The sequence below is a fragment of the Mus caroli genome, chromosome 5, assembly GCF_900094665.2.
Source record: "Mus caroli chromosome 5, CAROLI_EIJ_v1.1, whole genome shotgun sequence".
NCBI lineage: Eukaryota > Metazoa > Chordata > Mammalia > Rodentia > Muridae > Mus > Mus caroli.
This window is the reverse complement of record NC_034574.1, coordinates 27867344-27883926: the sequence shown is the minus strand read 5'-3', so window position 1 is coordinate 27883926 and position 16583 is coordinate 27867344. Positions and strand designations below refer to the sequence as shown.

The window sequence follows — 16583 nt, the reverse complement described above, 5'->3', positions numbered from 1 at the left end:
AAAAAAAAACAACAACAAAAAAAAACCAAACCAAAAATAACTTCACATTTTCTGTGTTTGTTGTTGTTGTTGTTTTGTTTTGAGACAGTATCTTACTATGTAGCCCTAGCTGGCCTGGAACTCCTACTTACACCAGGCTTCCCAAGTGCTGGGATTAAAGCCCTGTGTTACCACACTAAACTTAATAAAATTAAAGCAAACAAACAAAGGGGGAGGGTAGAGAGTTGGCTCTGTGGTTAAGAAGAACACTTGTTCTTGCAAAGGGCCAGGGTTTGATTCTCAGCACCCATGTGGGGGCTTACCACCTCCTCAAACAACAGGCATGCATGTGGCACACAGACATACACATGCAGACAAAACACCCATACAAACAAAATAATTTAAAAAAATTTTTTTTAAAAAGAAAGAAAAAAGAAGGTTAGAGAGATGGCTCATCAGTTAAGAGCACTGACTGCTCTTCCAGAGTTCAATTCCCGGCAACCACATGGTGGCTCACAACCATCTGTGATGAGATCTGGCGCCCTCTTCTGGTGTCTGAAGACAGCAACAGTGTACTCATACACACAATACAAATAAATCTTTAAAAAAACTAAAAGAAAGAAAAAAGAACAAGCTTTGGGGCTGGCATGATGGCTCAATGGCATGAGGTACTTTCCACCGAAGCCGATAGCTTGCGCTTGATCCCTGGATCCACCCAGCAGCAGGAGAGAGCTAGCTCCCACGGGTGTCTTCTAAGCCTCCATGTGCATATGCTATGGCTTATGTGTGCAACCACACAAATGTATAAAATAAATATTTTTGACTTAAAAAAGTGAGTAATAGGGACATGAAATATTGTAAAAGGATTCAGTTCATTAGTCATCAATGGAGACAAAAAGACCCAGAGCTACACAGCCACACAGAATAAAGTGTGCGTAGTGGTAAAGCGGTTTCCCGTATTCTAGTAAAGGTTCTCTGTAACTGCTCAGCTATTTAATAGACAAATATGACCTAGCCAAATATTTTCAACTATAAGTGCATCTGAAGGACTCTCGTTACAGCCCATTATTTCTTTCTGATTTCCCCCAGAGCTAGTATTAGGCCTAAGAGCTAAGGTTGGCTTCTGCCGGCCCGGCGAGGCGAGCGGGTCTTCTGGGGAAGTCTACTCTTTGCCGTGTGTCCTGAATCACACATTCTGGAGCAGGTCATTCCGCCCACTTCTCTCACTTGGCATCAGAGAGACTCAAGAGTCCCTCACATATCAGCTTCCTGACAGAGAACGTGGCTTTCTGGACTACTGTCTTCCCACAGGGCTTGTCCCTACCGCCTGCCCTCTCACTAGTCCGTCAGCCCTTCTTACTTGGGTCTGGAGAGGTAGAAACACTGTCCTCTAGAGAGTCCTTGTTCTGGGTCCTAGGAGTCACACCTAGAGAAAGAAAAGGCAGCTTGTATGAGTCAAAAGTTACTCGACAAAAAAAATTCTTATACTTGTGGTTGAATAAGCTCAAAAATAAAGTTAAAAATACAAACACAAACCAAGTGCCAATTATGAAATGGGTATTTCAAATGGCCCAAAAGAATCAGCCACAGAAAAATATGAACAACTTAGAATTTAGGAATGAACCAGAACTTCAATGTTATCAAGACCATTCTTTTTGTCTGATAAGCTTTTTTTGCAAAGCAAACTGCTACTTATTTTAAGGAAATTGACACATTTTAAAGTCATTTTAACCAAATAATTTTTAGCAAACATAAAATAACCTAATTAAATATTGTGCAATTGTTTAACCTGAACTTCTGTAACTCTTTCCCAAATCATAGCTTTTAAGAATATAACACATGCTAGAGACATGGCTCAGTGGTTAAGAGCACTGACTGCTCTTCCAGAGGTCCTGAGTTCAATCCCCAGTAACCACATGGTGGCTCACAACTATCTGTGATGGGATCCAATGCTGTCCTCCAGTGTGTCTGAAGACAGTGACAGTGTACCCATATATATGAAATAAATAAAAAAAATAAAAAATAAAAGAATATAACATAAGACATAAAAATTTACTACACTTAACAGACTAACAAAAAATTCTACCTAAATATAATTAGTCTGAAAAAGATTTAAAATGAAACTTAAATATGAAAGGACACAGCTAATTTAAAAAACACACACAACCAAATGTCACTTAGAAAACATAACTATTTAATAAAAAAGCAGACTATAAAGAGGAATATTGGAAAGGGCCTCAAAACATAACCAACATGAGCTGCCTCCACACAGAAAGCTCAAGGGAGGACGTAAGTAAAGCGCAGGACTTTGGTTGTTTTAAGATTACTTGTTTTTATGTGTGTGAGTACCTGCTCATATACACGTGCATCTTGTGTGTGCCTGAAGCACACGGCGGCTAGGGGAGGACATCAGATCCTCACAGGCTCTGGGAGCTGTTGTGTGGGGACGAGGAATGGGACCCAGGTCCTCTGCAAGAGCATCACAGACTCAGCTGCTGAGCTTTGCTCCAGCCCCAGAGTTTCAACCTTTTACTCCATATACTTCTGTGTCACTCGAATCTCTCTCAACTATAACAAATATTTATAAATTCTTTGTGAATCTTTAGAAGAAAAAAAAAGCAATAACACAGGAGAAAGCATTTGAAAAATCACATAATCTGGAAAAAGGACTTGCATCTGAAATATAGAGATCTCTCAAAACTCAAGAGGAAGAAAATTAACAACCCAATAAATAAATGAACAAAATATTTGAATAGACCCTTCAACACCACACACAGAAGGCAAACGAGCACATATAAAAATAGATTCCACACCAGTGTCCACTTAGGAAACAGCAAATTAAGCTGTGAAAAGCGTTTGCGCCTGTTTTGTCTGCTATTTCAAGGCAGGGTCTCTGGTGTCCCATGCTGGCCTCACACTTGCTGGCAGCAGAGAATGATCCTGAACTTGCAGTCCTCCTTCCTCTCTTCCAGGGCTGAGCCCAGATTCTCTGCTTACTTATTCAATTTTACAAACGGTTTTGCCCACATGAATATTTGTGCACCATATTCATGCCTGGTGCCCACAGAGGTCAGAAGAGAGCATCAGACACCTGGAACTTGAGTTACAGATGGTTGCAAGCCACTATATGGGAATCACAACCTCTATAAAGCACCAAGAGCTCCTACCTGCTGAGCCAACTCTGTAACTCCCTAAGCCCAGCTTCTTTCCCTTCCTTTCTTCCTCTTCCCTCTCCCCCTCCCTCCCTCCCTTTTCCCCTACTTGGATTTTTCTTCCTCTTATTGAAAATAAAAGCTGGGGGGCTGGAGAGATGGCTCACTGGTTAAGAGGTCCTGAGTTCAATTCCCAGCAACCACATGATGGCTCACAACCATCTGTCATGGGATCCGATGGCCTCTTCTGGTGTGTCTGAAGACAGCTACAGTGTACTCATATGAATAGAATAAATAAATAAATATTTAGAAAAAGAAAAGAAAAGCTGGGGATGGTGGCACATGCCTTTAATCCTAGCACTCAGTGGACAGAGGCAGGTGGATTTTGAGTTCAAGGCCTGACTGGTCTACAGAGTGAATTCTGGGGCTGCCAGAGCCACACAGAGAAACCCTGTCTCAAAACAAACAAAAGAGATATTTTTCCTCACATACTATCTTAATTATTGTTTTCCCTCCCTCTACTTCTCCTGGTTCCTTCCTACCTCCCCTCTCATCCGGATCCATTTCCTTTTGTCTCTCATTAGAAAGCAAACATGCTTCTAAGGAATAATAATAAGATATAATATAAACAAAGGTAAGATAAAAACAAAAACTAATACATAAGGATAGAACAAAACAGGAAAAGAGCCTTTAAAAAGGCACAAGAAACAGAGATCCTAGACTACTTGTTCACACTATCAGGAATCCCATAAAAACACTAAACTGGAAGCAATAATATATACACAAAGGATCTATACAGTAAAAGAGACATACATATATAAACACAATAAGGAAAATGTTTTAAATTCCCTGACCGACATGACATTTATGACATTATAAGATAGGTAGCCTCCAAAGATGCCACTGAGTTCATTTTCTGTTGGCATCTACTTCCACCAATCCCAGCTTCTCATGTAGGATAGGCATGGGACCCTGGACCCAGCACTCCATCAACTGAGCTGTATTTCAATCCTGTTTGTTGTTTAAATAGGTTCTTGATACATAACTAGGTAGGTAAGTGCTTAGTTACATAAGGTCCTAGCTTCAGTCTCTCCAATACCAGTAAAAAGGCAGAAGGATAGAAATCCATCTACCAAGACCCACTAACTGCCCATACGCTGCTAACAGCACAGAGAAGTGAACAATACAGCTACAAGGTCTCAAAACCCTGCTCAGAACAAACTCCTGCAGAGCCAAAAGGGAACCCACAGAGACAGTATTCTGAGAGGTATGACTCATTCGTGAGTCAGGTCCAGATGCAGGAAGTCTGAGTCACACTTGGGTACCTGCAGACGGCAGAAGCTTCAAGCCAGAGGAGGCAGAGGTAGGGTCACAGAACTGGTTTTCTTGACTTTTCTCTTGTTTTTAATAAGTGAAATGTTTATTAGCTATGTTTTTCAATGTATTCTGTAACAAAACAAGGATTGTTTTGTTTTTCAAGACAGGGTTTCTCGGGCTGGTGAGATGGCTCAGTGGGTAAGAGCACCCGACTGCTCTTCCGAAGGTCAGGAGTTCAAATCCCAGCAACCACATGGTGGCTCACAACCATCCTTAACAAGATCTGACTCCCTCTTCTGGTGTGTCTGAAGACAGCTACAGTGTACTTACTTATAATAAATAAATAAATAAATCTTTAAAAAAAAAAAAAAAAAAAAAAAAGACAGGGTTTCTCTATGTGGCCCAGGAGGTCCTGGAACTCAAGTCTGTAAAGCAGGCTGGCCTTGAACTCAGGAATCTGCCTGCCTCTGCCTTCCAAGTGCTGGGATTAAAGGCATTCGGAATGCAGCTTAGCTCCAGAACAAGAATTCTAAGTTCTGTCCTTACCAAACCCAGCCTACTTTTGACCCTCATAATGCTGTGGTGACACGGATCTAGATGGATGGGATTTGTTTGTTTTGTTTCATGTAATACTTTAACAAGAAACAAAATGTCACATTACATCAAATTAATAAAGTATCTCGGATCATATAGTGATTTCCTTTAGAACTCTATATAGTCTTGCACTGTTCCAGAAGTCGATTTTAACAGCCTGCTAGTACAGCCTAAGGCAGAAGCTCTGCAACACTCTGCTGCAGCTTCCTCTGCTCCTCTGGTAAACTTCCACTGCCACTCCTGAGCACCTTGCCTACCCCCCGCCCCCTGGGCCTGGGATCAAAGCCAGGGCTTTGTGCATGTTATACAAGTGGTCTAGTACTGAACTGTACCCATATCCCTGAAGCTGCCTGTCAATCACAACACATTGCATTATCTACATATTCTAATTTAGTAGAGATGTGAAAACCACACTACATCTGAATGATTTGCAGTCCAAATCCTAGTGAGAGGGCTTTCTCTCATCCTTGTTATCACATCTGGGAACTGCCTCAAAAAGAATCCCAAAGGAGATACAAGTCAAAGGCCACTGAGGATATGAGAGCCAGGAAACTTTCGGCTTAGAGGCTATGACAATATCACCTAAAGATCTTGCACACCCATCTTTAAACCAAGACCCTTTTAAAGCTCACTCTGTTCTCAACAGGAAACTTTTAAGATTCCAAAAGCTACATAGAGGGAACCATGTGGTATCTCAGCAATACTCCATGGTACTGGGCTCTTCTGAGTAGATCCTGGTGCTGGCTGCTACCATCTGGGTTCAATTCATTCTTCCTGCTTCTAATCACTAGTCTAGCTAGCTCAAGGAATGGTCCAGAAACCCAGCTCAGCCCTCCTTAGTAACCTTCTACCCCAAAGCCAGGAAAACTCAAACTGGTTCCTAAAAACTGCCTTCCTACTTCAGCCAAGTGATAGAATCGCTGCCTTTGTAACATTCTGCAGGCACTTAAGAAAATCTTGCAGCCATTTAAGCACCCTGAATATATGACTGAAACTATTTCCACAGTACCAAACTTTGACTTGTTTCTCATTTTAAATGAATGAATAGAAAGAGACTATAACCATTTTGGGATCTCTTACTGTCGATGGAAGCACTTATCCTTGCGCTATAGGAACATGGCTGCATTAACCCACCAGTGACTAAAAACAATATCACTGGCCCCCTTTACACAGCTTTACTTTCCAAATCCTTTTCTATTTTCTTTTTAATTTATAGAACCCCTGGAACTGGAGTTGCAGACAGAAGTGAGCTGTCATGTGGGTGCTGGGAATTGAACCTGGGTCCTCTGGAGGAGCAACTGTTGCTCTTAACTGCTGAGCCATCTTTCCAGCCCCTACTTCCATAAACCTTAAGCCATGTTCTAGAAATACACGCCAATTTATAGGACACAGACATGATGAAGCAGCCATCCCGTTGTTTAAATCTTCCCACACTCATCTTGTACAATACCCGCTTTGCAGAAAAGGTAGCTTTCCAAACTCATGTTCCCTGACACGCTGACTAGAATTCTAGCTCAAATGAGGGGGCCAGGCTGCTTTGAGAGGTTAGTTTATATCTCTGCATATCTAGGCATCAACTGTCCATGTACACTGTACTTAGTGATACACGCCTTCCTGGGATTACTGGATAATAAAAGTGTGTCAGAAAGATAAAAAAGAAGAATCTGTACCTTATAACTTTCCATCAAACCAATTTCCACCCCTTCAAGCCTGAGATGCACACTTACTTTTCAACATAACCTCCCTCCACCCTCTTTCTTTTGAGACAGTATTTTATTATATAGGATTGGCTGGCCTAGAACTCACTATGTAGACCAGGCTAACCTCAAACTCACAGAGCTCTGCCTGTCTCTGCCTCTGGAGCGCTGGAATTGAAAAGGTGTATGCTACCACCCACAGGCTTCTTTTTATTCTGTGATGATATAACAGAGATCACAATGTCCCCCTGTGGGCTTGTTTTTCTGAGGGTACAGACTACTCCTACTCGGACTCTGGTGCTGCCCTCAACACCTCACAAGCCCTCAGCCAGGACTCCCTGACAAAGCGATGATAAATATGTCTTGACCAACATGTTCTCAGCTAAAAATGTAATGTGCAGCCCATTTATAATCCCATGCATTATACAGCAGTGCTTCTAAATAGGTCACCACGACATGTGGCTGAAAAGATCCCCAAAATAGATATGGTCCTGCTTTTCTGGCCTTTGTGTCTCTTCTAGATGTGAGGCTGCTTGGAGCATCCCACCTCTTCTTAGATGAGTTACCTGTACTGCTGTTGCTAAGCAGGCTGACAGAAAGCTCTTCCGTTCCACTGAAGTTCAAGGACATGCTGTCACCAGGCTGGCGGGAAGTGCTGTGCCTGCAGAGAACAAAGCCAGGCCACCTGGATTAATTAATGTAGATCATCACTTTTTTTTTCCTGTTCACCCTGTATCCCAGTGTATGGGAGAGGGCATGTGGGAATAGGAAAAGCTAATGAAAAAGAGGCAACACTTAGGATCCACACCTCAATCATGTAGTAGTGCTTCACTTCTGTGTCAGCCTTGAACACTCTCCCTGGTTGCTTACCTACCACCATGCTAGACCCTTTCTGCCCGCTTAATAACAAAGGAAAGATATAAAATGCCCGAAAGGTACCACAGTAAACCTGGTGAAAAGGGCCACACACCATCCAGATCTCCCATGAACACCCCCAGCAAAGAAGATGTCCAATGTCTAAGGAAGGGACCAAGAAGGATGCTCTTTGCAAAGTGGTTCCTAAAGCAATTTAGGACCAATATGTCCATCAAGGCTTAAGTGTCTTTCTTCCTACAGTGACTCTTCAGAGGCTTTATAAAATATTTTGTTAAAAAACCAACATGCCAAGTAAAGGAAGGCTGTCTAAGACAACAGCTTGAATCACCTGTCCCAGCATTCTATAGGCTAACCCTGAGATAAAAAATAGATAGCTCATTTTCGCCTTTGATCAAGGTTTGGAAGGAAATTAGGAAGTTTACAAAATGTAAGCTCAAAATATACTTAAGCAGGGCCTTGGTAATATTATAGGCAAAATGCCAGGCTTGTGCCCAGGGATGGGAATGACACTGGCTGACAAAGGAGGGTCCTGACCGAGTGTGCTCTAAGTCACAATGTGCCATTTCATCAGCTGTCTGTTCAGCACTGTGCAAACCTCACCTTCCGGCAGCTTCATGGTATGCCAACTCCAACAGCTCTGCAGAGGAGTGGGTGGGGTCCCTCTGCCTGCTGCCCTGCAGCTCTGCCATGTTTTGCCGGGTCTGATGATGGATCTGGATGGCCTCTCCAGATGGGCCTGTGCAGACAAAGAACCACTGGATGTTATGCCCCCGACAGCTCAGGCCGCACACAAAAACATACTCTGCCTTCTTCCAGCTGCTGAGCTATGGGAGAGATCTGACAAGAGCCCAGCAAGAGGAACATTAGACAAGGAATTATCAGGCTCCTACAGAGGAAGGGCTCTTTCTCCAAGCAGGCCCCATGCTGTATCATGTCCAGTGTGTGAAGAACATTTGGGACCATCAGTTTCATCAATACTATGGAGATGCCATACAGAAACAGCCAAGTATAGAAGGATCAAAAGATGACAAGAGAAGGAAAGTAAAAAAAAAAAAAGAAAGAAGTAACAAGCCAGGCATGGTGGTCTACACCTTTAGCACACCCCTTTACCAGCACTTGAAAGGCAGAAGCAGGTGGATCTCTGACTTTAAGGTCAGCCTGGTCTACAGAGTGAAATTCCAGGACAGCCAGGGTTACACAGAGAGACCCTGTCTCAAAAAACAAACAAACAAAGCCCAAATGCGCACTGGCACACATAATCAGCAACAACAAAAGCAAACCAAAAAGTAACAAGTGTGACTCTAGGAATCAATGGTGCTTAAGCACAAAAAAGATAGAACAAGAGAGGTCAGAATTAGTCACGTCTAGTAAAAGGCACTTCCTGGAAATACACAACTTAGAGGGTCAATAAGGTTACAAAGGGTTAGTAAGGTTGAAGAAAGATTCATCTTTGTAGAAAAACTAGCTATGAAACCCCAAATGTGAAAGAAGTAAAAAGTGTGGAGATCAAGAAATTGAGTAAGAAGGGAAAAGCTGGGAGGTTTGGGCGGCCTGGTGAAGAACGAAGGGTCTTAGTTACCTACCAGTGGGCCATGTGTACAAGAGGACAAACAAGTCAACAGTCTGGAGACGAGGGGGTTTTTGGTTTTTTTTCTCTTTTCTTTTTTTTTTTTTTTTAGTAATGTGGTCATGAAGGGTGGGGTAGGAAAAACACAAAGAGATGAATGGAGGTCATGGTAGAAAGTTCTCTGGGGAGATGGCTCAATCAAATAAAATGCTTGCCAAGCGAATATGAGGACCTGAGTTCAGGCCCCCAGCATGAATGAGGTGTGGCACTATGTACCTGTAACCCCATGCTAGGAAGACAGAGCAAGAGAATTTTAGGGGCTTACTTGGAAGCTAATCTAGCCCAACAATGAACTCCAGCTTCAATAAGAGAGCCTGTCTTCAAAGCTAAGAGCAACAGAGGCCACTATGACCTCCACATGTATGAACACTTGTATGTGAATGTACACACACACATACATATCCACATGTTTGCAGAGGAGGGGAGAGACAGAGACAAGGATCTCAGTCTGGGGGCTGGAGATGTCACTTAATTGAGACAGTTCTGGCCTAGTATGCAGGAAGCAGGAAGCGCAGGACTTGATCCCCTGCATCACATGAACTGGCCTGGCGGTGATGATCTTAAGTTCAAGGTCATCCTCCATTACATGCAAAGTTCAACACTAGTCTGGGCTACATGAGACTCTGTCTCAAAATAAATAAAAAGCAAAAGAAAATAGAGAAGTGAGAAACAGATCAGTGTCTCAGACTTTAGTATTAATGACAGAAAAGAAAGCAAAAGACACCAGAAAGAAGCAACTTGTGTGATTCGAGCAGCGATAAGGGACAACAGGATCGGAATGTCCTCCACTTACAGCCAAGTAAACCAGATTTATTTCATTTTCCATTTAACAGTAAAATCAAGTGCAAAAGAAAATAACATTTCTAATAGTTCAGCAAGATGGTTCCCATTAAACAAACAAACAAACAAACACAACACAACACAAAATGGAGCCTAGCACACCTGCTCCTTCCTAGCCCAGCACAAGTCCGTTAAACTGAAGGGTAATTTTAACTACAGCTTTAAAAATGCTTACTGTCATCTTCTTGAGGCCAGAATAGAGTAAAAAGATGGGCTATAAAATATAGTGGCCAGGCGGTGGTGGCGCATGCCTTTAGTCCCAGCACTTGGGAGGCAGAGGCAGGCGGATTTCTGAGTTCGAGGCCAGCCTGGTCTACAGAGTGAGTTCCAGGACAGCCAGGGCTACACAGAGAAACCCTGTCTCGAAAAACCAAAAACCAAAAAAAACAAAAAAAAATTGAAGTAAAAATAATTATTTTACTTCCCACCTGTAGGAAGCCCCTAAGAAATGACAGAGTAACATAAGTGGGGCTTATGTTAGCAAGGGGTGAAAATGAGGGCCAGGAGAGCCCAGGCCTTTCAAGCAAACATACAAGCAAAGCCCTTAGGTTCACATGGATGGTCAGTTACAAAGCTTGTTCTCAAGTGTGTGTTCAAAGACCCCGCTGTGAGAAGCCCAGCAGGCATGTCCATCTCACTGGTGGAACCAAGAGGGTCACAGAAGCTGAAGCACTTGACTAAAGTCACAGGGGTGACTAGTGCTAAGGACCAGAGCTAGGAACCCACAGGCCAAGGCTCTGACCTGAGCAGCCATCTTACCTACAGGAAAAGTGTGCATCCAGCGCCTTCTGTTGGAGGTGAGCTTCATGGGCATCCTCGAGGGGGCGAAGGGGTTAATCAGCGCTCTCTGAGGCGTGTATCCTCCAGGTCGGACGTGGAGCATGGACTCTGCACTACCCACATGGAACCTTCCTGGTGCACTCGAGTCCCTCTGTGGAGGTTCTATCATGTTCTCCAGGACATCTGCTGGCAGGCATGGAGTTGAACAAACACAAAGTCACAATGAAATCAGACTTTAGTAAATGTCTAAGGCTAGCAAAAACCTAGGAAATCATAAATCTCACAAGTAAGAGAAACGAGTAAAACTGTGAAATGATAAAGAAATAAAATATGTTTAGGTTTGCTTATTTTTCATGAATTTTGAAGACCTGTCCCAGTGAAGATGCACATAACCCTAATGGATTCTCCTATCTTGCTAGGGGACTGTGAACACTGGGCTGGATGCAATGAGTAATGACGGAAGCTGAGTTATCTCCCTTGGGAATGGAGTGATTATATTCTCTATGCTGGCAAAACAATACAAATAAATGTTTAAGCCAGGTGTAACAGCACACACCTATAGTCACAGCAGAGACAGGCAGACTTCTGAGTTCAAGGCCAGCCGGATCTACATAGTGTGAGCTACAGGCCAGCAAGGTTGTTCTGTGCGGCCCTGCCTGGAAAAATCAAACGGGTTTAATGAACAAGTCTCTGGTCACAAACACTATCTGTCTGTTTTTCTTTCTTTCTTTTCTTTCTTCTTTTCTTTCTCTCTTAATGTATTATTTATTGAGGCTAATTAAAAGACTGGTCAGACTGCACAGTGATGTCCTCTATCAAAGCAATCTCACTACAACACACACATTTAATTGGCAAATCTGCAGTTGAAATGGGACTCAGATGAGGAGTCCCTCCCTTGTTTCCGACGCATGCATGTTTACGTCATGTGTCCTACTGTCCTAGCTTGGTGTGGCCTTGGCTCTGTGGCAGAGAAAGGTCCCCTCTGTGCTCTGTTGGATGTTCTCCTGACTTGATAATGGTCTGCTATCTGTCCAGCCTACCTGCCTTTTAGGGCTCCTTCCACAGCAAGGGACAATTGTGAGTATACAGCACTCCTTAGGCTGTACACACAATCAGGACAGATGTGCCTCCCACCCATGTATCCTTAAGTAATGAAATTATGGAGGACACACCAGAAGTGGGCATCAGATGCCATTACAGATGATTGTAAGACACCATGTGGTTGCTGGGATTTGAACTCAGGACTTCCGGAAGAGCAGTCAGTGCTCTTAACCACTGAGCCATCTCTCTAGCCCATAAGCTTTTCTTTTTTATGTAAAGGTGTTTTATTTACATGTATGTCTAGGCACCACATGCATGCTTAGTGCCTTCAGGTCAGAATAGGATATTGAATCCCCTTGGAACTGGAGTCATAGATGAGGTTGTGAGCCATCATGTGGGTACAGGGTATCAAATCTGGATCCCCTGCAAGAGCAACACTTTTTCTTAAATGATGAGCCATCTCTCCAGCCTGTGTGTGTGTGTGTGTGTGTGTGTGTGTGTGTGTATGTGTGTGTGTTGTATGGATAAAAAAACCCATGGTTTTAATATGAACTGGGCCCTGGTAACAAGGTCTATAAACTCAGCCAACTCTGAAGGCTGAGGGAGGAGAATAGCAGGCCCAAGGACTATTTAGGCTATAAAGAGATCTCAAGTCCAACCTGGGGAACTTAGTGAGACACTGTGCCAAAATGAAAAAAAAAAAAAAAAAAAAAGGATACTGCAAGACCTAGGATGTAACTCAGCGCTGTGGTCCTTCCCCTGTTCCCCTGAGTTTAATCTCCACTGCTGCAAAGAACAGTCAGTTACAGAAGACGCAGTTATTTTAAGTATGGCACAAATGGAGATGAGCAAATAACAAACCCCTTTGACCCTAGGCCTAAGTAAGACAGCACTGTAAATGTAGATAATGAGCAAAAGGTTACAACATAAATAGTACAATAGACACGCAACACCTAATATGATCTATACCCACTGCTGGCATGGCAACAAGTAAAATATGAGATGTATACCCCATGCCCATCACTTTCTGCCACTCTCACCCCTACAAAGAAACAGTCCCCAGACACCCTCACCCCCACCCCCCGCCAGCTCTGTCTGCTTCAGCACTCTGACCTCGGGTGCTGGTGTAGCCCAGTGAGCTGCTGACTTCATACTGGTGCAGGTGGGGGTTAGGGATCATCAGGATGTTGGTGCTCTTGCCCAGGGAGCTGTCATCAGAAGCCTGGCTCCTCACTTCCTCAGTGGGCAGTGCACGGCTTGGCAGGGAAGGGCTGGATGAGACATCACAGGAGCTCGCACTTTTGCGACTGTGATTCTCCTGTTCTCTCACAGACCTGACATGGAAGAGACAAATTACCACCGTGAAAAGGACACTTCAACTTAGAGCTCAATGTCGACAAAGCTCATCAGTTATATATACTCAGGAGATCAGTACCAAAACTCCCAGATGTGGGAAATAATGCTAGCCTGGACAATAAAGTAAGATTTCGTCTTAAGAAGGAAAATAAGGACATGGTAGTTTATATGTAATCCTGACAATGGTGAGGCTGAGGCAGGGAGGATCATCATGAGTTCAAGGCCATCCTAGGCTGCACAGTAAACCCATGAACTAGACTCTGTATCAAAACAAGGAAAAAAAACTTGTAAAAAGATTTTACTAAGTATGTGTGTTTGTCTGTATATGTGAATGCAGGTGCCCAGATCGGATTCCCCTAGAGCTGTACTTACAGGAAGACTGTCAGAGGGACAACTTGGTGCTGGGAATTGCACTCAAATCCTCTGAAAGAGGAATGTGTGCTCAACTGGTGAACCATCTCTCCAGCCCCAACAAAAAATTATTTGGCCAGCAAGTGGTGGCACATGCGTTTAATTCCAGCACTCGGAAGGCAGAGGCAGGTGAGTGTCTCTGAGTTCGAGGCCAAACGAGGTCTACAGAGTGAGTTCCAGGACATTCAGGGCTATGCAGAGAAACCCTACCTTGCAAAACAAACAAACAAACAAACAAACAAACATTGTTAATTGTTAACAATGTATCCTGAAGCAGGGCTGAAGAGATGGAGCACTGGTTAAGAACACTCGCTTCTCTTGCAGAGGACTCAAGTTCCATTCCTCTCACCCATGTCAGTTGGTTCACAAGTCTGTTTACAGTATATAAATAAGTTCCAGGAGATCCAACTCGCTCTGGCTTCAGCAGGCACTAACCACATGCACAGACACAGATGAAGGCAATACATCCATACATAAAAATTAAAATAAATTGATTTTTAAAATGTATTCTGAAATATACATAGATGTAAAGAAAATGATGTCTAACATTTGCCATAAAACACTGCAGCCAATATTTAAAACAAATCTAAAAATGAGGAAATAATTAGGATATTTGTCTCTCTTCTTCTTCTTCTTCTTCTTTTTTTTTTTTAAAGATTTATTTATTTACTATATGTAAGTACACTGTAGCTGTCTTCAGACACACCAGAAGAGGGCGTCAGATCTCATTTCGGGTGGTTGTGAGCCACCATGTGGTTGCTGGGATTTGAACTCTGGACCTTCGGAAGAGCAGTCGGGTGCTCTTACCCACTGAGCCATCTCACCAGCCCCTCTCTTCTTCTTAAAAGAAGTTTTTATAATAATACGCTCATTGAAACATGAAACTTTGTGCTAGAAAGATGTTTCAATGGTTAAGGGCATTGGCTGCTCTTCAAGGAAACCTGAATTCAACTATGCAGCACCAGGATAGGGGCTCATAGCAGAAACTCCAGTCACAATGTGACTTCTGGTACTAAAAGGCACTTCATGCAGATGGTGTACAGTCTTGCACTCAACAAACCATCTACACACAAAATAAAATGAAAACAAAACATAAACTCTCTCTCTCTAAGGTGAAAATGTTAAAAAGCACTAGGATGAAAGATCAAAAGGAGAAAGCTCAGTGACGAGGCATGACCTCAGAATTAGCCAACCAATAGGACTGTTTGTTCTAGCACTGGGGCTGTTTCCAACCTTTTATGAGGTTTCTGTATTAAGTCGAGTGCTTAAAGGTAACCTGAAAATAGATCTCCAGGTCTGATTACACATCCATGACTTCAACAGTAACTATCTGAGCATCAGCGCATCCTTAGTCATGTGTCAGGGCTAGAGGAGCTCTGAAGATAAAGTCTGTGCGGCCAGCAATTCATGCAGATGGTGTATAGTGGGAAACACTTGCAGATCCACAACAAGGGAGTTTACGGCAGAAAAGCCACCTGAGCCCAGTAATTTGAGATCAGCCTGAGTTAATACAGCCAAATTCAAACTCAAACATAAAATTAAAAACTAGGAAAAGCCAGAAACAGCTCAGGAGTTAAGAGCGCTTGTTAGTCCTCCAGAGGAGCTCAATTTGATTCTCAGCACACATCAGGCTGCTTCTGGTGGTCACTATCAGTGCCTGCTCAAACTGTGGCACACAAACACATATACTCACGCACATATACATAACTAAAAAATTAAAATAAATCTGGGGAAAAAAAACACAGAAACAAATAAAACCCTGTAAGGAAAGGCCCTGTGTGGTTATGACTGAGTCCCCTAAGCAGCACATGAGGAGCTGCTGTGACAGCATTTATTCTAAGCTCTAGACATGGTCTTGATGACATGTGACAGCAGGATGAGAGAGGAACGCATAGCAATCATGTGGCCATCAAAAGTGTTTGCCACAAAATCAAAAAGTTATATAACATTCTATTAGTGAGTCGCATTAATTGCAAATTTAAGACCTAGAAACTGCAGGGTGGTGGTGGTGCACACCTTTAATTCCAGCACTCCAGAGGCAGAGGCAGGTGGAACTCTGAGTTTGAGGCCAGAACAGCCAAGGCTGCACAAAATGAGCTCTGTCTCATTAACCACCAACACCAACACCTGCTCCCCACCCCCACCCCCAAAAACTCTAGAAAATGGATTTATGTGATTTGGTCAACAAAAAGCTAGAGGTTTTTTGTTTGTTTGTTTTGTTTTTCAAAACAGAGTTTCTCTGTGTAGCCCTGGCTGTCCTGGAACTCACTCTGTAGACCAGGCTGGCTTCGCACTCAGAGATCTGCCTGCCTCTGCCTCACAAGTGCTGGGATTAAAGGCGTGCACCACCACTGCCCACGCATTTCTGAGGGGAAAAACTTTTTTCCCCTCTAGTTTCTTACACCCATTTAAAAAAAAAATTATACACAAAGAAATAAGCATAAGACTATTAGCAGGACCCTGGAGTCCTGCCTATAATCCCAGAACTAGAGAGTGAGGCAGAATGAATGTGATGAGTTAGAAGCTTGCCCTAGTGATACCAAGAACTCTAGGGTGGTTTGAGCTATGGAGCAAGATCCTAGTACAGACTTGTGATTCTACCAATTCCAAAGGCTGAGGCTCAAAAATTACAAGTTCATGGCGAAATTGAATTCAAGTGAAAGGAGTTCAAAGTCAGTCTAGACAGCTAACTCACTGAGACTCCATTTCAAAACAAAAGGAAAAAGCAGAGGCTTGGGATGCGGCTCGGATCTAATGCATTTACTCAGATGCTGCAAACCCTAAGTTTAATTCCTAACATGGGCAAACAAAGCAAAATCTAAACTAAGCAAAAAATAGACTACTAAGAAAATAAAATTTAGGGGCTGGAAAAATGTCTCAGTTAAGAACACCAGCTGAATCAGGCGGCAGTGG

At 43.0% G+C, this 16583-nt stretch overlaps 1 protein-coding gene across 1 annotated transcript in view; it reads right to left on the bottom strand.

The window, feature by feature from the left end:
- The window catches only part of Depdc5 (DEP domain containing 5), a 128165-nt gene that overhangs the window by 57545 nt on the left and 54037 nt on the right, over nt 1–16583 (bottom strand). Inside the window, exons 21-25 of the mRNA XM_029477345.1 lie at nt 13017–13237; nt 10842–11045; nt 8216–8351; nt 7306–7400; nt 1340–1405 (exon numbers count right to left, since the gene is read on the bottom strand). Coding sequence (XP_029333205.1) covers nt 1340–1405; nt 7306–7400; nt 8216–8351; nt 10842–11045; nt 13017–13237 — 722 coding nt within the window. The remainder of the gene's footprint in view (nt 1–1339; nt 1406–7305; nt 7401–8215; nt 8352–10841; nt 11046–13016; nt 13238–16583) is intronic.